Source organism: Miniopterus schreibersii (genome assembly GCF_964146895.1).
Source record: "Miniopterus schreibersii genome assembly, chromosome: 19".
Taxonomy (NCBI): Eukaryota; Metazoa; Chordata; class Mammalia; order Chiroptera; family Miniopteridae; genus Miniopterus; species Miniopterus schreibersii.
This window is the reverse complement of record NC_138119.1, coordinates 12680634-12700852: the sequence shown is the minus strand read 5'-3', so window position 1 is coordinate 12700852 and position 20219 is coordinate 12680634. Positions and strand designations below refer to the sequence as shown.

The following is a 20219-nucleotide window of genomic DNA, read 5'->3' as shown; positions in this document are numbered from 1 at the left end:
TTGCCTATTCTAGGTACCTCAGATAAGTAGAACCATAAAATATTTGTCCTTCTATGTCCTTTGCTTAGCATTAAGTTTTCAAGATTCATTCATGTTTCCTCGGATTTTGAGGCAGGCATGGCTATGAGTACATAAAGTTGAGACTTACAGATCAGTTGAGTGGGCAAGGAGCCCTGGCCGGTGGTTGAGCATTGTCCAGTACACCAAGAGGTTTCCAGTTTGATTCCGGGTCAAGGCACATGTCCAGGTTGTGGGTTTGATCCCCAGTAGGGGCATGCAGGAGGTAGCCAGCCTATCAATGTTTTTCTCTCTCTTCCTCTCCCTTCCACTCTCTCTTAAAAAAAAAAAAAAAGGCAAGGAATTTGGGACAACATGGATGGACTTTGAGGGTATTTTTATGCTAAGTGAAACAGACGAATACCGTATGATCTCACTCATACTTGAAATATTTAAAAGTAAATAAAACAGAAACAAACTCATGGATGCAGATAAAAGGCTGGTGGGTTACCAGAGGGGAAGGAGTCAGAGGGAGCTTGAAATGAGTAAAGGGGATCAGTTGCATGGGGACAGGTAAAAACTAGACATTTGGTGGTAAGAACACTCGTATCTATAATAGATGTCAAATTATAATACTGTACACCTGAAACTTACTATAAACCAATGTTACCTCTATTTTTTTTATCCTCACACGAGGATATTTTTTCCATTGCTTTTCATAGAGGGAGGGAGAGAAACATTGACGTGAGAGAGACACATCGATTGGTTGCCTCCTGCACATGCCCCATCCGCAGCCAGGGATCGAGCCTGCAACTGAGGTACATGCCATGCCCTTGGCTGGAATGGAACCCGGGACCCTTTAGTCCACAGGCAGACGCTCTGACCACTGAGCCAAACCAGAGAGAGTGGGCAAGGAAAATTTGATCAGAGTTCTCAAGCCATCTCTTGGGAAAGATTGCCTTAGACATTCAAATATTTGATTCTGGTTTCTCCCAACTTCTAATGTATCTGTTTGTGTCCTTGGAGTATAATAAGGGGAAATTATTTGAACTGTTTTCACCTCTTTGTATAACTGTCCATTGAAGAAGCCAGGATAATGGTGGCATCCCAGACTCCATTCAGCTCTAGGTTATTGAGTTTTGTCATATACTTTCATTACTCATGAATATAATTTATCTTAAAACTTGGAACACTGTACCGTATTAAGTTTGTATATCTTGCTGTGTACTTTTCTGAAGTTCTTTTTGCACCTAGGTGTATAATCAGTTGAGTGATAGATTATTCCCACCCTCTGCAACTCCTGGTATTTTCATTTGTACTCTCAACATGAGATATTGATCAAGCTACCCAAGACATTGTTACTGTGGAGTTAGGGCTTAATTTTTGATGTTCCATATAGCATTCAGCTTTCCAGTCACTCCATCAGGCTATTTTTCACAGGCAAACCACTTCAGAAGTAACACATGTCAAAATAACAAATGTTTGAGGACCTGTAGCTAAGTAATGTTTATATATTCTATAATACCTCGTATCTGAAACTGTTAACAGAGGACTAAGAGAGTATGGAGAAATTGGAACCCTCATACACTGCTGGTAGAAATGTGAAATGTTATGGCTACTTTGGAAAATAGTCTTTCAAATGTTAAACAGAGTGTTGCCATAGGACCCAGCAATTCTGCTTCTGGGTATATACCCAGGAAAATTAAAAATATATGTCCACACAAAAACTTGTACACAAAAGTTCTTGGCACCATTATTCATAATAGCAGAAAGGGGGAAAAGACAGATGTCCATCAATTGATAAATGAATAAACAGAATATGATACATCCATACAATGGAATACCATTCAGCCTTAAAAGATGTGGTCACGATATATGCTACAACATGAATGCACCTTTAAAAACTTAATGCTGCCCGGCTGGGTGTGGCTCAGTGGTTAAGCGTCAACCTAGGATCCAGGCGATCAGGGTTCGATTCCCAGTCAGGGCACATGCCCGGGCTGCGGGCTGCAGCAGATCAATGACTCTCTCATCATTGATGTTTCTATCTCTCTCTCTCCCTCTCCTTTCCTCTCTCTGAAATCAATAAAGGTATATTTAAAAAAAAAAAACAAAAAAACTTAATGCTAAGTAAAAGAAGCCAGTCACAAAAGACCACATGATTTCCTTTATATTAGAAGTTGAGAATAGGCAAATTTAGAGACAAAAAGTAAATTAGTGGGGAACAGAGATGGGGGGTGGGTAGAGGAGAGTGACTGCTAATGGGTATGGGTTTTCTAGGCGGGAGATAATGAAATGTTCTAAATATTGATTGAGGTGATGGTTGCACAACTCTGTGAATGTACTAAAAACCATTGAATTATACACTTTAAATTGGTGAATTGTATGATATTTGAATTATATCTCAATAAAGCTATTCTTTTGAAAAAAGAGGATTAAGAAACACTAAAAAATTCAGAACCCTGAGTTCTGACTTTTCTCTGGTCTCCAAAAGATCTGTTTCCTTTCATTGGAAATTTTTTGTTAGTTACTCTTTTTCTTCATTATAACCAGATCAGAATTGGAATAGCTATTATTTTACTGTGCACTACAGAAAGGAAGATGCCTCAAGTACATACTTTTTTTTTTTTTTTTTGCAAGAGCACCAGTTACCGTTGGTAGTCTTTTTCATCCTAATACTTGAGTCTGTGAATTTGGGGACATAATATCATATCTTAGGTATGAAAGTCATAGCCCAAGGGTAAAGAAATTAAATTTTGTTTAGCACCTTCTAAGTGCCCACTTTACAAACTTGGGGAGGTAAAGTAACTTGCTAAATTTTTTATCTTGTAGAAGTAAGCAGTTTGAACATATGTTTCTATGACTCAAAAAATTTTCTTTCCAGTGCCTCAGTTATTTCCTACTAAGAAAACAACCCTGGATTTAAAAGTGTTGGAGAAATTCTGCATTTACATTTCAAAGGTATAAAAAAACAAAGTGAGAAGGGAAAATGAAAATTAGCTTGTCTTTAATAATTTTGCTGCATTAGTAGAGAAAATACTACCTCTTAACAACTTTAGCACCTGAGTTCATTAAATAAAGCCAAGTTTTGGGGTTTTTTTAAATATGTTTTTATTGATTTCAGAGAGGAAGGGAGAGAGAGAAACATCCATGAGAGGGAGTCCTTTATCGGCTGCCTCCTCCATGCCCCCTAATGGGGTTTAGAACATTTCATTATCTCACGCCTAGAAAACCCATACCCATTAGCAGCCAGGCATGTACCCTGACTGAGAATTGAACCGTGATCACCTGGTTCATAGGTCAACGCTTAACCATTGAGCCACACTGGCCAGACACAAAGCCAAGTATTTTAAGATAATGAATCTGTATCTATAGAATTAAGGGCAAATAACAATGGGCTCCTCTGATCCTTGCTATATTCAGACAACTGAGGCTTCCTATTAGATGCTCTTTATCTAATCCATCTTTCTCATATTTCTCCCTTTATAAGATAGACCAATTCAAGATAATGCGTGTGTGACATGAAGAACTTTTACCATTCATAAGATTATTTTACATGAGAGTTAAAACCAAAGCACCTGACTTTGAGTGCATGCACAAAAGGCCAGTCACAAAGGAATGTCTCTTTTTTGAGAGATGTAGACTCAGTAGAGTGTCCAGGTGAGTGTAGTGTTTGGTTTCAGGCATCTCTACAGTAAGGACCTAATTGACTGGAGAGTATTTGTAGTTTACTTAGTTTCTAGGAAGATATAGGTTAGGTTAGCAGAGTTAACTGAGCCTCCATGTATATATTTATGATTCTTCTCAGTACCTTTACCACCCCACCCTCTTTCCTTATGGACTATTTAAGCAACTTGATTCTGATCTCACTTGTATTTTTTTCCCACAGGATGGATAGGATGACAGAAGATGCTCTTCGCCTGAATCTATTGAAGCGGAGCTTGGACCCAGCAGATGAGCGAGATGACGTCCTGGCCAAGCGACTCAAAATGGAGGGGCATGAGGCCATGGAACGTCTGAAAATGTTGGCACTGCTCAAACGGAAGGATTTGGCAAATCTTGAGGTGCCTCATGAGTTACCCACCAAACAGGATGGCAGTGGTGTCAAGGGCTATGAAGAGAAACTCAATGGGAACCTCAGGCCTCATGGAGACAACAGGACTGCTGGAAGGCCAGGCAAAGAAAACATCAATGATGAGCCTGTGGATATGAGTGCTAGACGGAGGTATGGCTTGGTTCAGCTGCCTCCGGGGATAGTGTTTTCTTATAAACTAAGCCTATGAAAATGGAGTGAATTCCAATGAGAAGAGGGTTTTTTCCATCCTAAAGTTTCTCTTTTTCGCCCCGGCTGGTATGGCTCAGTTGGATCATCCTCCCGTGGACAGAAGGGTCTCGGGTTCAGTTACCAGTCAGGGCACATACCCAGGTTGTTGATTCAGTCCCCAGTTGGGGTGCATGCAGGAGGCAACTGATTAGTGTTTTTCCCCACCACCACCACTCTCTTCCTCTCTCTCTAAAAACCAGTAAGTAAATAAATGAAAACATTTAAAAAATTATTTTTAAAAAAAATTGATTCTTTTTCCCCCCCAAAATATATTTTTATTGATTTTTTTAGAGAGAGAGGAAGGGAGAGGAGGGAAGAGAGATAGAAACATCGATCTATCAGCTGCCTACTGCACTCCCCCAACCAGGGATTGAGCCGGCAACCTGGGCATGTGCCCTGACCAGGAATCAAACAGGTGACCTTTTGGTGCATGGAACAGTGCTCCACCAACTGAGCCACACCAGACAGGCTTAAAGTTTCTTGAAAGAAGACAGGGTGTGTGCCATATGGGTTGACCCTGAATTCCCTCTCATTTCCAAATGAAACTAGGTGTCTCAGAAATTGGCTTAGCATAGAGAGAATCATAGTTCTTACTCTTAAGATAAAGTAGTCGTGCCCTAGCTAATTTGCTCAGTGGTTAGAGCATTGGCCTGTGGACTGAAGGGTCCCGGCTTTGATTCTGGTGAAGGACATGTTTCAGGATCGGCTCGTCAGGACTTGTGCAGGAGGCAACTAATAAATGTGTAAATAAGTGGAACAGCAAATCAAGCTCTCTCCTTCTCTCTCTCTGCCCCTCTGTCTCCTTCTCTCTCCCTCTTCCCTACCTCTCCCTCTCTCTCAAGTCATTTTTTAAAAATTTACTTAAAAAAAAAAAGATAAAGTCATTTCTGAATAAAGGTGAGACTATAGTATTGATACCCCAATTAAGAGTGAGTTAATACACACTTTCACTCTAATCTTATGGCTATTTTAGGACGAAAAAGTAGTCTCTTCTTCAGATCATCCCAGGAATTTTAGGACCTGTTTATTATGAAGTCCCAGCTTTTATTACATAAAAAAAACAAGGCCCAGCTTTTCTTGTGCCAACAAGGAAATTATCTCCATGTGGTAATTCTCTACATTCTTGCTTCATTTGTGCCACTTCCCAACATATGCATACAGATTCGCTTTTACACATACACTCATGCTTTGTTCTCTTTCTCTCACACAGACATAACACAAGCACACATTTTTACAGGCTTTTTTTCTGGTGTCAAGGTTGAGTACTTAAAACTGTGGAGTGCACACTGACAAGAGGAACCTAGAACTGGCTGAGGGTAGAGCCTCCCTTGACAGTGAATCACAGTATAGACAAACCCTAGTTTTAAAAACATTCAGTTTGTTGTGGTTCAGAAATAGCTGATAGGCATGAGAATTACTCTTCAGTGTTCAGTTGCTTTCTAGCTGATCTTCTGTCTTTGTCCTAGAACTGGTCCAAGGCAGGATCTTTAAACTGGACTGATGGAGAAAGATGAAAGGAGGAATGGCTATAACCTTACCTGAGTTTCTTTCTCTACACTTTTTTAAAAAATATATATCTTGCCCGGCCGGAATGACTCAGTGGCTGAGCATTGACCTAGGATCCAGGTGATCGGGGTTCAATTCCTGGTCAGGGCACATGCCCGGGTTGCAGGCTCGATCAATGGCTCTCTCATCATTGATGTTTCTATCTCTCTCCCTCCCTCTCCCTTCCTCTCTCTAAAATCAATAAAGATATATTTAAAAAAAATAAAAATAAAAAATACATATCTTTATTGATTTCAGAGAGAGAAAAGGGAGAGGGAGAGAAAGAGAAAAACATCAGTGGTGAGAGAGAGTCATTGATTGGCTGCCTCCTGCACGCCCCCAAATGGGGATCAAGCCTGCAACCAGAGCATGCACCCTGACCAGGAATTGAACCGCGATCTCCTGGATCCTAGGGTTGATGCCATGCCCAGCGGGGCTCTTTCTCTACATTTTATTGTTTACTTACTAGTATTATCTCAGGATTATCTTTTTTAAGAAACACACAATGTGCCCGGCAGGGCGTGGCTCAGCAGTTGAGCGTCGACCTGGGATCCAGGCAATCAGGGTTCGATTCCCGGTCAGGGCACATGCCCGGGTTGCGGGCTCGATCAGTGACTCTCTCATCATTAATGTTTCTGTCTCTCTGTCTCCCTCTCCTTTCCTCTCTCTGAAATCAATAAAGATATATTTAAAGAATAAACAAATAAATAAATAAAGTCAAAATACATTCCCAAACCCCCTTTAAAAAAAAAAAAAAGAAACACCCAATGAGGGAACATTATCCTTGGTATAGCATTAAAAACCCTTAGCACCCTGGCTGGTGTGGCTCAGTTGGTTGAGCGTCATCCCATGCACCGAAAGGTCACCAGTTTGATTCCTGGTCAAGGCACATACCCAAGTTGTGGGTTCAGTCCCCAGTCGGGGTGCATGTGGGAGAGAACTGATCTGTGTGTGTCTCTCTCTCTCTCCCTCTCCCCCTCCCCCCTTCTCTAAAAAAAAAAAACATTAAAAAACAAAACAAAAGGAACCTTAGGAAATTTCAGATAAATTCCTTAGTGGTCCTGGAAGAGGAAAAAATCCTTGGAAGCTATAGGTAGTGTCAGCAAAATATTATGAAAAGAGGTCAATCCTTAGATCCTTTGGGGGTAAAACAATGTGGGTGAATGAGATCATGTATCTGAGCAACCCATTTGCCCCGTAATCACTCTTACCCTTCTGGAGCTAGTGACTAATTTTATTTCACTGGGGCAAGAGAAGAGGAAAAATGTTAGGTGGATTTCTCAACATCCCAAATTGAAACTGAAAATGCATTTTTCATAGAAACATTGTTACATGTTTTGGTAAGATCTCATTAGTGCTATTGGAATTATACAGTGTCACAGATAAATTCTGTATTAAAAAGCCAGACTGCCCTGAAAACCCTACCATTGCTTTTAATTTTATTTTAGAGGGATGACCTTTTGGAACTTGATCCTCTATAAACTAGGAGTTTTTTTGATGGTCTCCAGGGAAAGAGGCCTGATGTAAACCAACTAGAATCCCATTCTACATAGAAAAGTAGGCCCTATTGGCCCTTGTCTCTTCACCAGATATACTGACCAGATATTTCCACTTAGCCCCAAGGTTTTTATAAGAATGAGTAAGATAAAAAGCAGAAAGAAGGAAATGCTCTTGACATAGCCATATCATAATTGCCTTTTTTTTTTAATCATTTGAGCAAGTTATATCTACTATGAAGTAAGGTATAAATGAAAAGTACTGCTAATATTTTGTAATGCTAGAAAGACATGACAGTTTTCTTTCTATTTAGTTGTTTTTACTGTGGAGTTAAGGGTTAGGAATTTTATAGCTTCTGGGCATCTGCCAGTCTGAGTCACAAGTGATGTCAGCAGCAAGTCCAGCTTTTAATACTCTCTCTCTAACTCGTAGCATTTCATACTTAGGAACATAGAATATTGTTTATTATATTTGTTGGGGAAAGTGGCCATTTCTATCCCTGGAAAGTTTAATAAATGAGGCCGGAACCCCAAGTCAAAAGTTAATTAAAAATTTGAGGTATGAAATTTGACTTCAGCTTTATCTTACCTGTGCTGTCTAGCTATTGTGGGTCTGATTATATCTGGGAATAAAATACCATTTAGGGTTGTTCTCAGATACAACTTCCTGATAGATGTCACTCAATTGCAAAATCTCCATTCAGGAATGTCTCTGCCTGTCTTGTTGCTGGGCAATCCCTGAGCAGTAGGTAGGTGGCACTCATTTGAGCAAGTAACAATTTCTTAACTTAGAAATATGTGGTGCATATATCCAGCAAGGACCAGAATGGAAAGGGCTTCTGACTATTGATGCAGTAAACATTGGGGAATCAAGTAGAAGTAGTAGAAATCTACCAGAGCTCAAAATTGTTCACCCATGTCAATGTTAGGGATGGTGGGGAGATGAAGGAATATAGAAATGACAGCCACCAAAAAAAAAAATGAATTCAAACACTTTGTTTAGGCCTGACCATTACTCCAGGAACTTGGGATTAGAGAATGAAACATTCTTTTTCCCCTCTAGTGCAGGGGTGGGGAATGTCCAGCCCATGGGCCATATACAGCCCGCAAAATCATTTGGTCTGGCCCTGCCAAGGCCTCACCAGAGAGAAGCAGTTCCAGCCATCACATTAGGGGTGAGTTAATTAAATGTTTGTCCAAATATAGCAGGCTACTTTTCAAGTTGATAATTTTGTATGGCCCTCAAATGATGTTATAAATATCCAAATGGCCCTTGGCAGAAAAAAGGTTCCCCACCCCTGCTCTAGTGGCTTCTTTTTCTATAACCCACATTCTCAGCTTGCTATGTCTTTAACTAGTGGTTATAGAGTAATCCAGAAGAATTGGATAATTATCAAGATAGTCATCCTTTTTTTTTTTTTTTAAAGCAATTTTTTACTTTTATTTTTTATTGATTTGAGACGAAGAGGAAGTGGGGGAGAAGAAAGAGAAATATCGATCAGTTGCCTTCCTCCTGCATGCAACCCAACTGGACCCGCAACCGGGTATGTGCCCTGACTGGGAACTGAACCCACCACCTTCTGGTGTACGGGACAGTGCTCCAACCAACTGAGCCACACCAGCCAGGGCCCAAGATTTTTTCTTCTTTTTTAATGTTTTTTTCATTGATTTCAGAGAGAGGAAGGGAGAGAGAGAAACGTCAATGATGAGAGTCATTGATCGGCTGCCTCCCGCACCCCCCCCACTGGGGATCGAGCCCACAACCCGGGCATGTGCCCTGACCGGGAATCAAACCGTGACCTCCTGGTTCATAGGTCAGTGTTCAACCACTGAGCCGCGCTGGCTGGGCAAGATAAGTCATTCATATTACTCTGTCCTCTTATTCTATTTCCTCTGCTAAATTTGGTTGATTTTTTTATAACTCAGTTTTGCCCTGTAGAGAAATTGAATGCCTATCCCAACGATCCTGGTTGCCTAGTTTACAAGGCACATGTCAAGCCCTGAGAAGTGGTAGAGAAGCTTTCAGGACTAAAGGTCTGGGTATATTAAGAGTTTGAGTTATATGTTTATTTTATTTTATTTTAAACATATCTTTATTGATTTCAGAGAGAGGACAGGAGAGGGAGAGAGAGATATAGAAACATCAATGATGAGAGAGTCATTGATCGAGCCCGCAACCCGGGCATGTGCCCTGACCGGGAATTGAACCCCAATCGCCTGGATCCTAGGTCGACACCCCCGGTCGGGCTGAGTTACATGTTTAAATAAGACCTAAGAGCACATTGCTTAGACTCCAACTACAGTGAAGAACTCAAGGAAGGAAGGTCTGGGAAGGTATCTTTGAGTTAAGAAAGTAGAGGAGAGGAGGAAGAAAGATAATGGTCATTGATTTGGGTACCTAAGTCAATTAGAATTTCCAGGATTCTTATTATCCAGGTCTTACGTGGTGAGTGCCATTTTTCATCATCTTAGTGAAACAAGTATGATTCCTTTAAGGCAAGCCCCTCAAAGACCAGAACTAGAGTTGTTTGATAATAAGCTCCAGGGAAACCAATGTGGAAGATTTAGATTTCAAATTCATTTCTAGACAGTTTCTTTCTGAGGAAAGGTGCTAAACAGAACTCTGACAAGTAGATGCAAATTTCATATATATTTACATGTGTCCTCCAGAAGGCTTTTCTGTTCCCTCAAGCCAGTGAGAACACTATCTTCTTTTGCCTTAACTCTTGAAAGGGTAGACTATTATGGAGTTGTGATATAATCTCCTTTCTTGTAAGTCCTCAGATAACCAGGACCATGTTGTTACTGGTATAATGAGCTGCCTCCTTAGCAACATATCAGCTGTACCTGGGGTGGGCAACTAGGCTTTACTGGCTTTGCCCTTCTTCCCGTCAAGTTTGCCATTTTCATCTTGCCCCTACGTAACTAATGAAACAACCCAAAGGAGTGTGGTATAGGGAGAACATTGAGAATTTTGATTTAATCAGTGTGATGAGAACATTGTTGTTTCCATTTCTGAAGCCTGTGTCTTTGTCTCTGCATTCTCTGTGAGGAATTTAGACAGGAAAAGTACTTTTGCTGAGGTTTTATCACTTATTTTAGTGTCCTCTTTATCCTAGGATTTGAGCTCTCTGTCTTCCCATGGATGAATCAGGACAGACATAAGTTCCCTTGAAGTCTTAATAACTTTTCTGTGAACTTTCACTGCTAGACATATCTTAATTTTTTTCTTTTCTTGTTAGTGAGCCAGACAGAGGAAGGCTAACTCCCTCCCCAGACATCATTGTTTTATCTGATAATGAGGCTTCCAGTCCCCGTTCCAGCTCCCGAATGGAAGAAAGACTCAAAGCAGCCAACCTAGAGATGTTTAAGGTAAAAAAAAGAAGGAAAAAAAAGAAAAAGAAAAATGTTTTTCTTACTCCTCCTATTCTCTTTAGTTCTGTAAGAGTCCCATTTCTGTTATTTTTATGGTTTACTTTTTAAATCTAAATAACTACCCATTGATGACACTTTATAAATGATTCTCAACCTTAAGGGAACTATTAGACTCAAGTGGAGAAAATAGTTTGAAAAAGCATAGTCAATATAATTTATCTTTGGAAAATGAAAACAAAACTTCCTAATTCAAGTTATATAAAGTAAACTGTTAGCTGGAAGGATACCTTCTACACTCTGCCTTGGGCTTTAGAATATGGAGAGATTCCTAAATTTTTAAGTATATATCTAGAGGAAACATGGCTTAAAGAGATTTAAAAACATTGTTTTAAAGGAAAGCAGTGTCTCCCTTTGGTCATTCTTACATTTTGCCAGGAATCTGGTTGATTAGCATTTATATGTGGTCTCTCCTTTCATTCTATAAGTATTTTTGAGTACAGCAAGTTCTTGAATAATGTTTCATTCAACATCATTTTCTTACACTGTTGATGGGGGGGGGAATGAATATTCCCAGCCCGGGCCAATGTCTGTGTAGAGTTCACTTGTCCTTCCCATGTCTGTGTGTGTTTTCGCTGGGTACTCTGGTTTCCTTCCATATCCCAGAGATGTGCACATTAGGTTAAATGGTGTGGCTCAGTTGTCAGTCTGAGTGGGATGTGGGTATGGGTTTGAGTGTGCAGTGTCGTGTGCAGGGTCAGCTCCCTCCTTGGGTCCTGAGCTGCCAGGATAGGCTCCAGCCACTCGCAATCCTGAACTGGAATAAATGAGTTGGAAAATAATTACCTTACTTGTTTTTATTAGTCTTTCTTAAATATATGTATAGCTTACATTTATTTTAGTGTTTAATATTAGAAATGTTTTGGTCTTTATTTAGAAATTTGGTGATGTTTTTATGACCAGAAATATGTCATAAGAACTTAACTCTTGTTTATATTAGTTAGCCTATGGCAAAATTGGTTCCATTATAAATTATTTTGCTTAAAGTTAGTTTCCAAGACCCTATTGATGATGTTAAGTTAGGACTTACTATACCTACTGAATACCAGGCACTGTGCCAGACCTCAAGAACACAAAGATAACAGTCCCATCACTAATTCTGCTGCTTGTGGAAGATGAAGGTTTCAGACCTAAAAGAAGGGATCATCTTGCAGGAAGGGATTCTGGGCACCTGCTACCATAGCTGATAGTCTCCATGTTTCCTTAGGGGAAAGGCATTGAGGAACGGCAGCAGCTCATCAAGCAGCTGAGGGATGAGCTGCGACTGGAAGAAGCTCGACTGGTGCTGTTAAAGAAACTAAGACAGAGTCAGCTACAGAAAGAGAACGTGGTACAGAAGGTAATGTGCCCTAGAAATAACGGTCTGGGGAAACAAAAGAAAAACTGGTTTGAGAATGGGATGCCCTAGGTATATTCATCTGAGTGGCGTATTATTCTGTTTTTCCATGGTTTTTTAGTCTCTAGGAATGGTGATTTTTATTTATTTGTTTGTTTATTTATTTATTAATGTTAGGCCTTAAGAAAACCTTGATTCTCCCCCCCCCCCCCCCCCCGGTCAGTGGGAGCTTCACACTGAAAAGAATTGTAGAAGTTTAGGAGTGTTCCAAATTTCCACCTCTTTAGCCTTTTCCAACTGTTTCGTTTTCTATCCTTTCCCCAAGACTCCAGTTGTACAGAATGCAGCATCTATTGTTCAGCCATCTCCTGCCCATGTGGGACAGCAGGGCCTATCCAAGCTTCCCTCCCGGCCTGGGGCCCAAGGGGTTGAACCTCAGAATTTGAGAACATTACAGGTATGTGACCCATAGTGGGATCTTACTGTCAGAGGGCCATGAAAGAGGTGTTATTTCTGCAGACTATCCTGTTGTCCTTTATGGCGTGATGTAGTGTGCAATAGAAAGATGAATAACCCTCATCTTTCTACTCTAGTTTTTCTTTTCTAGAGAAGGTTTTCAGTTTAGCCCTTTTCCATATAGGGTCAGATAGCTTAAACCAAAAAAAACCCAGCCCGGCCGGGCATGGCTCAGTGGTTGAGCATCGACCTAGGATCCAGGAGATCGGGGTTCGATTCCCGGTGAGGGCACATGCCCAGGTTGCGGGCTAGGCAGCTGATCAGTGACTCTCTCATCATTGATGTTTCTCTCTCTCTCTTTCCCCCTCCTTTCCTTTCTCTGAAGTCAGTAAAGACATGTTTTAAAAAAAACCACAGGGAATTTCTAGCCACTAATGAGAGTTTACAGTGATGGTAGACTTATTCTATATTTCCACTCAGCTATGTGTTATAAACAGTGTTTTTCCTTTTGCATTTTGTGGGGCATTTTACCACCTATGACTAGCTCTTTTCCTTTTCTTCCCTTTCAGGGTCATAGTGTCATCCGTTCAGCAACCAATACCACCCTCCCACACATGTTGATGTCTCAGCGTGTTATTGCACCAAACCCAGCCCAGCTACAGGGTCAGCGTGGCCCACCTAAGCCTGGCCTTGTACGCACCACAACACCCAATATAAATCCCACCATCAATTACCAGCCGGTAAGAGAGAGCCCTGTGTGGAAACACAGAAATCTTTTATTTGCTTTCTCTGTTAAAAGAACCATAGATTTTACGTTTTTGGACATAGAAAAACTTAGGACAACAGAATAATTTTGGTGGAACTTGGACAGCTGTCCCAAAAAGTGGAAGCATTGAGGAATTATATGAAAGTAGAGGTGGAACAAAGAAGTTATACACTAGCACACCAATAAGCTGAAATCTGCCTAGAAGAAAGATAAAGAAATCTAGGGAATATTTTTATTTTTTATCTTTCCCTTAGCAGTTTTAGCTCATAGTCACTATCGTTCTTCTTTCCTATGTGCTGTAGTTCTTTTTCAATGAAGAAGTTGGACACCTCCTGTCTTTCTCTGAGTTTGGGGAAGCTAAGTAGCCTAAACTAAGATCAAATAATGTTCTCTGCCACAAAAGCAAAAATTGGTCATTTCTCCCACATATCATCACTGACCCCTGTACTAAATCTATTACAGCAGTCAAGTTCTTCTGTTCCCTGTCAGCGCACAACATCCTCTGCCATCTATATGAATCTTGCCTCCCATATCCAGCCAGGGACCGTGAACAGAGTGTCCTCACCACTTCCTAGCCCCAGCGCTATGACCGATGCTGCCAACTCACAGGCTGCAGCCAAATTGGCTCTTCGCAAACAGCTGGAAAAGACACTCCTGGAGATTCCACCCCCTAAACCTCCTGCTCCCTTACTTCACTTTCTGCCTAGTGCAGCTAACAGCGAGTTCATCTACATGGTAGGCTTGGAAGAAGTCGTACAAAGTGTTATCGACAGCCAAGGTAAGACTTTTTTTTTTCTGGTCAGTCTTTTTATCTAAGCAAGAGGTTGCCAAGCCTGATTGACATAAGCAGAGTATCACAGGGTGTTGTGTAATATTAAATAACTTCTTCTTATTATATATTCCGTATTTTGTGTGTCTTGTATATTTTTTGCAGTATATTATTTCTTTTAAATGGTACCTAGCATGATTCATACATAATTTGATGACTAGAACACTTATTTTTAATTTCAGTGTTTATGATTCATTGTGTTACATTATTATATATTCAATCCCTGCCGTTTGAGAAAATAGACATAGGGATGTAGATAAATAGCTATGACTACGTAAAAGTTTGTAAACTAACACTGAACCAGACTAGTTCAGTTACTACTATGAAGTATTAACACCGTACAGTCTATACAAACATAAGTTATTAAGCCTGAATTTCCAAATATATGGGCTTAGGGGAATCCCTGACAGTAAAGTGCCTGAAGGGCTCAATATTGGCTAAATTCAAATCATAAAGTGAATAGTCACTGATAACTAAAAGTTATAAACGTGACAAGGATAAATGCAGTCTGAGGTAAAGAGATACTAAGAAGCAAAAATATTGGCTGAGTTAACCGGAGTCCTTTGAGTCTAAATTCACACTTTTTTTTCCCCCTCATTGTAATATAATAGGAAATCAGAAGACTTGGGTTCTTGTGCCAGTTTTGTCATTTAGGAGTTATGTTTCTTAGATTTTGTTTCCTCCTTTGTAAATCGGGATGGTACTATCTGAATTCACTAAAGTCATGTTACAATAAAAGGAAATAAAAGTATTTTATAAACTGTAGAGTATTCTTTTTGTAGAGTCTCTTTCTTAATTCAGCAGATTAAACTGGAAAAAGATTCATTTGATGAAGAGAAACAGGAGATAGGAAGGAAATGTGAAACCACTGATTATTATTCTTGTTGGCATCTAGGCAAAAGCTGTGCCTCACTTCTGCGGGTCGAACCCTTTGTTTGTGCCCAGTGCCGCACAGATTTCACCCCTCACTGGAAGCAAGAGAAGAATGGTAAGATTCTATGTGAGCAGTGTATGACCTCCAACCAGAAGAAGGCTCTAAAAGCTGAACACACCAACCGGCTGAAAAATGCTTTTGTTAAAGCTCTACAGCAGGAACAGGTAAGAATTCTGACTTCTCACCAACTACCTGCCCAGATTGGGTTTTCCCAAAAGGTAGTTACTTCTAATTTAGAGGAGCTGTCTATGTGATCCCCATGGTCCTGGTGATCTAGGTTCCTAAAACCTGGAGGCCTGGGTTCCCTTTTTTCCTACTTACCATTCTGTCTTTCCCATTTCCATTTGATTATTTCTGATTGGGTAAGAGCACAGTGAGTGATATATAATGACTGAGGTTAAGGGAAAGAGACAGAAAGCTTGAGACTCTTGGCTTTCCCTAATAGCACTAAAGAAATACCTTTATTCTCAACTTCATTTCCTCAAACAAATGGATTTTGATGGGAGGGATTTGTATTTGTACTAGAAATCTTTTTGAGAGAAGTAATTATCTGCAGTCCATATTTGACAAAGAAATGACAATGGAAAGGGTAGATTATAAAGTAGTCCAGTGAAGGTTAGTGGTGCTAGAGTGTGTGAATACCACCTATAGTATTAATACAATGAGTCTATCTTGAAGAGGGAAGGATGTGTTGGGAAACTCAGATTCTTTTCCTCTATCTCATTTTCCACCCCACCACCCATCAGACCTCTTTGGATAGCATCATGGACCTTCTGGAAAATGGGTAGACAGGAGTCAAAAATAAAACCTCAGTAACTCATCAGCCATAATTACACTGGTCAGCTCATTGCCACTACCCAGGTCTTTCCAGCCAGCTTCTGAGAGCCAGCTTTCCTGGAGAAAGGAACTACTTGTACCCAGAGATCTTAGTGCATCCTACCCCACCACACTCTTTTGCCTTTTCCGTATCCCTCCAACTAGCTGGCAGCATTAGAGATAAGACCTCTAGGTTTTCTGGTTAGGAAATTGGATGCTGTCCTGCCCAACTTGACCTGATGACTCCCAACAGGAAATTGAACAGCGATTACAGCAGCAGGCAGCCCTCTCGCCGACTACAGCTCCAGCTGTGTCCAGTGTCAGTAAACAAGAGACCATAATGAGACATCATACACTTCGGCAGGTGAGGATTTCTCTCAGGATTTGTCAGCCATTTATCCCAACTTGGTTTTCCTTCTGCAGGAAATCATACTACAATCCTGTACTCCCATATCCTTACCTCCCCCTTAAACCTTCCATATGCAGAGTTGTGATGAACTGTCTCCTCATCGTTGCAGGCTCCACAGCCACAAAGCAGCCTCCAGCGTGGCATACCCACATCTGCCCGTTCCATGCTTTCCAACTTTGCACAGGCACCCCAGCTGTCTGTGCCAGGTGGCCTCCTTGGTATGCCAGGTAAGAAGGGTTGATCTGAGAACTTTTCTCGGGGATTGACTAGTTAGTGCACAATTCTTTAGAAGCTCCTTTCAGTGAATTGTTTCTCCTTTTGTTTTCTGCTCTCTTTAGGCCCTACTCCCCTCGCTCTTTTTTTATTCAGCAGATGTTTGCTAAATTCATATTACATGTCAAGCATAGTGCACTAGGGATATGGTGGTGAAAATGACAAAGTCCCTGCCATTAGAAATGTAATGTCCAGGGCACATACCTCGGTTGCAGGCTCAATCCCCGGCCCTGGTTGGTGCAGGAGGCAACCAATGAATATGTCTCTCTCATATCAATTTCTCTCTTTCTCTCTCTCCCTTCTACTCTCTCAAAAGCAATGGAAAAAATATCCTCGGGTGGGGATTAAAAAAAAGAAATTTAATATCTAATATGCCCCCTTGGTGGGCATGTGGTTATTGACCTCTTTTGGCCAGAACAGCAGAATCAACTGCCCTAATCCTGTTTGAATGATACAGGGATGCCTCTCCACAATCAGCAGCCCCCAAACCAAAGCAGATTTAATGATTTCATCTCTTTGCCTTGGTTATTTTCTTCTCAACACTGTTTTCTTCGACTCTCCTATATCATCAAGACACCATGTTTATTATTCCTGATAGAACTGAAGTTTCAGGAAGACCTCTTTCCCTAAAGTTTAGAGCAGAGGGATAGTTACTGCTGAAATAAAACTTAACTGAATCTGGACAGAAGTAGGCAACTTCTGATATTTTCTCCCCATCTCCAGCTCTGCAGCCCCAAGTACCAGAAGAAGGCATCATTTCCTCTTTTAGTACCTGACCTCCACTTTTGTCTCCTGGGTCTAGGTGTCAACATTGCATACTTGAACACTGGCATCGGAGGACACAAAGCCCCCAGTTTGGCAGACCGACAGCGGGAATACCTTTTAGACATGATCCCTCCCCGGTCTATATCGCAATCCATCAGTGGACAGAAATAACGCCTGTTCCACTTGTACTTCCCCAACCTTGAATCCTTTACCCCTCTCTCCCTTTGCCCCAACTTCCGTCGCATGCAGTGCCTGTACTGGTGCCTACCATACACGGAAAACAAAACAGAAAAACAGAAGACAAAAAATAGAAATCAACAAGAAAACACATGCCCTGCCCCTTCACCTCCCCTTTATTTCACACTGCTGCGATATGTTCTTCTGCCGCTCTGTCTTCTCTCTTCAGTTTTCTTTAACAGTGAGGTGAATATTCACCTCTGACAGAGGTGAGAATGAGGTCCTGGGGAGAAATCTAAGCCCTCTGACGTGTGTTTCTAAAGTTTGTTTTTATGCTATAATGATTATCATTATTTTTAATGATGTTGTGTGTCCTCCCTTTGTTCAGTGGACGGTTAAACCTTTTTATTTCCCCCCAATATTTTTCTTTTCCTTTTTTCTTCCCCCCCCCTTTTTTTTTAATAAACACAGATGACATTCAGTTAAATGATAGGAGCATTGCAGTAGGGTCCCAGCTGCCAGGTAGGAGGACATGACTAGGAGTGTTAGGGCAGAGTTCTTATGTATGCACTTAACCAGGAGAGGTGGTGGCATCAACCAAGGAGGAACAGCACACCCACTGTGGAGCCTCTGGGCTGGACAGTTCAGGAGGCAGTGTTCAGTATTGAAGTTGGTCTCTAAGAATGAGGGGGAAGAGCCTGGAGGGAGAAGCTTTAGAATTTAACCACCCTGCAGTTGACTCATAGAGAGGGGCACAAAGGTGCATGATGATGAGCATAATGTTGAGCCAAGGAGGACTGAGACCAGGTCCTGGCCTTCTGGGTGCTGGGGGGATAAGATTGGTCTCCTGATCCCAGTTGGAGACATGGAAGTCTATTCCAGGCTAACTGGCCCAAAATAATTATTTCATCTTATTTTCTTCATAAAACTTGTCCCCACCCCCACTTTTTTTTTTTTTTTAATCCTAATCTTCCCCTGGTAACCACAGCCCCATTTGTATTACAGAGGAATAGCTGTTCCCAGCCTGAGTTTGCTGGGTATCCTAGAGTTGGAACGGGCATGAGTTAGTGAAATGATGAAGGGAAGAAACAGACTTAAAGGAAGGAAGAGGGGCTTTCTCTCCCAGCAGTTGAGGCTCACATTTGTCTCTGTCTTCACCCTCTGAGTGCAGGAGGTGAGTGAGGGCACCTAATCAAGTTGGAGTCCTGCCCTGACCCTGCTGCACTGACTGCAGAACCAACTGCTCAGAACCAGATCACTCATGTCTAAACCAGCTTTGGGCCTGTGCTAGTAAAGTAGTTGTCTCCACCCACCCCTCCCCACCCCCTTGAATTCTATTAATTTTGTTTCCCCCACCCCCACCTTAAGCGCTACTAATGTAGAGAATGAATTGAATTGTGCAATGTTGCTGTTCTGGGGATTGGGGAGGTTAGCATCCCATTTGCCCATTCCATGGGGGAGGGGGAAGGGACCAGGCTGTTTTTGAGGTAAAGGGAAGTCCCATAAAGGTGGGGTTCCTGCTTTCATAGTGTACACCCACCTGCCTCTCCAGCTCTAGAAGCTATCACAGTGCGAGGAAGGGATACTCTTAAGCAGAGAGGTGTGAAGAGGAGTTCAACATTTTGCCCTTGAAAGCCACCTGGGGAAGTTCCCCCATTTTTATTTTTTAAAATTAAAATAATTTTTTTTAAGTAAGAAGGCACTTTTAAAATTAATACACACACAAACTGCACATCTTCCCTATAAAGTTTGGGGATGGGATGGGAGAAGGAGCTAGAATCAGGCTCAGTTCTCCCCACTCTGGCCTCTATCCCCCATACCCCAGAGCCACTGTGGGTGATTATACTGGCCCTGCAAGGCCTTCCTGGCTTTTTTCTTTCCTCCCTTCCCCCAAATTCATTGAGCACTTAATAAAGGAGCAGAGCTACAGCCTATGTCTGGGCTCCCCCAGTGGTGAAATGATCTGGAAGCTAGACACTAGTAACAGGTAGTGATGGGGTCGTTTCGAGTATTTTTCTGGGGAATGTGGTATCCCTGACTATAAGTGGTGGGAGGGGGGTGTTAATGGAACTGGGAGTGGGATTATTTTAAAATTATATATATATATATATATATATAAAGATATATTCTTACATCGTTTCTTTGCCCTCTGTGCTTTGAAAGCACTGGATAAATGGTTTGGTTTTGCTTTTCTCTCTTCCATGAAATTGGAAGCTTTTTTAAAAAAAATATTTTCCCTACAAGTCATCTTGCCTTGTGGCATGTCTGTCTAGCCTCTTCCTCCCCACCATGATGAAGTGCCATTTCTGTTATGTCTCCCCTCCCCCAGCTCAGAGGTGCTCAGAGGTACGAGGTCCCCAAGTTTGTCAGTTGAGATTAAAAGTAAGGAACAGAGAATGTGCAATACCGTTTGGCTGGGGGCTGTCCCTGCCCTGAGCTGAGCCCCTTCCCTGGGAGCCAGGCCACCTTTGAATAGTGTTTGGAAGTAAAGTGTAGAGAAAGGGGAATGTGATGGGGAAGGAAAGCCTATAGCTGAGTGCCTGCCAAGGTGCTGAGGCAATGGGGGAGAGGGTGGAGTCTTCCCTACTTTTATCCCCTCAGGGTCAATTACATAGAGGCTGCTTATTCACTAGTATAGCTCCATGACCCTTTGCTCAATCGCTG

At 41.5% G+C, this 20219-nt stretch overlaps 1 protein-coding gene across 3 annotated transcripts in view; it reads left to right on the top strand.

The window, feature by feature from the left end:
- The window catches only part of GATAD2B (GATA zinc finger domain containing 2B), a 62025-nt gene extending 43993 nt beyond the window's left edge, over positions 1–18032 (top strand). The window contains exons 2-12 of one of the 3 annotated variants that reach the window (XM_081122136.1): positions 2882–2958; positions 3887–4222; positions 10605–10734; positions 12002–12133; positions 12456–12587; positions 13156–13326; positions 13815–14130; positions 15077–15279; positions 16185–16295; positions 16450–16567; positions 17416–18032. In XM_081122136.1, coding sequence (XP_080978262.1) covers positions 3888–4222; positions 10605–10734; positions 12002–12133; positions 12456–12587; positions 13156–13326; positions 13815–14130; positions 15077–15279; positions 16185–16295; positions 16450–16567; positions 17416–17549 — 1782 coding nt within the window. In that variant the 5' untranslated portion in view covers positions 2882–2958; position 3887 and the 3' untranslated portion in view covers positions 17550–18032. The remainder of the gene's footprint in view (positions 1–2881; positions 2959–3886; positions 4223–10604; positions 10735–12001; positions 12134–12455; positions 12588–13155; positions 13327–13814; positions 14131–15076; positions 15280–16184; positions 16296–16449; positions 16568–17415) is intronic. The other 2 variants (XM_081122137.1, XM_081122135.1) reach the window with 2 other exon arrangements.
- The last annotated feature ends 2187 nt before the right edge of the window (positions 18033–20219 follow it).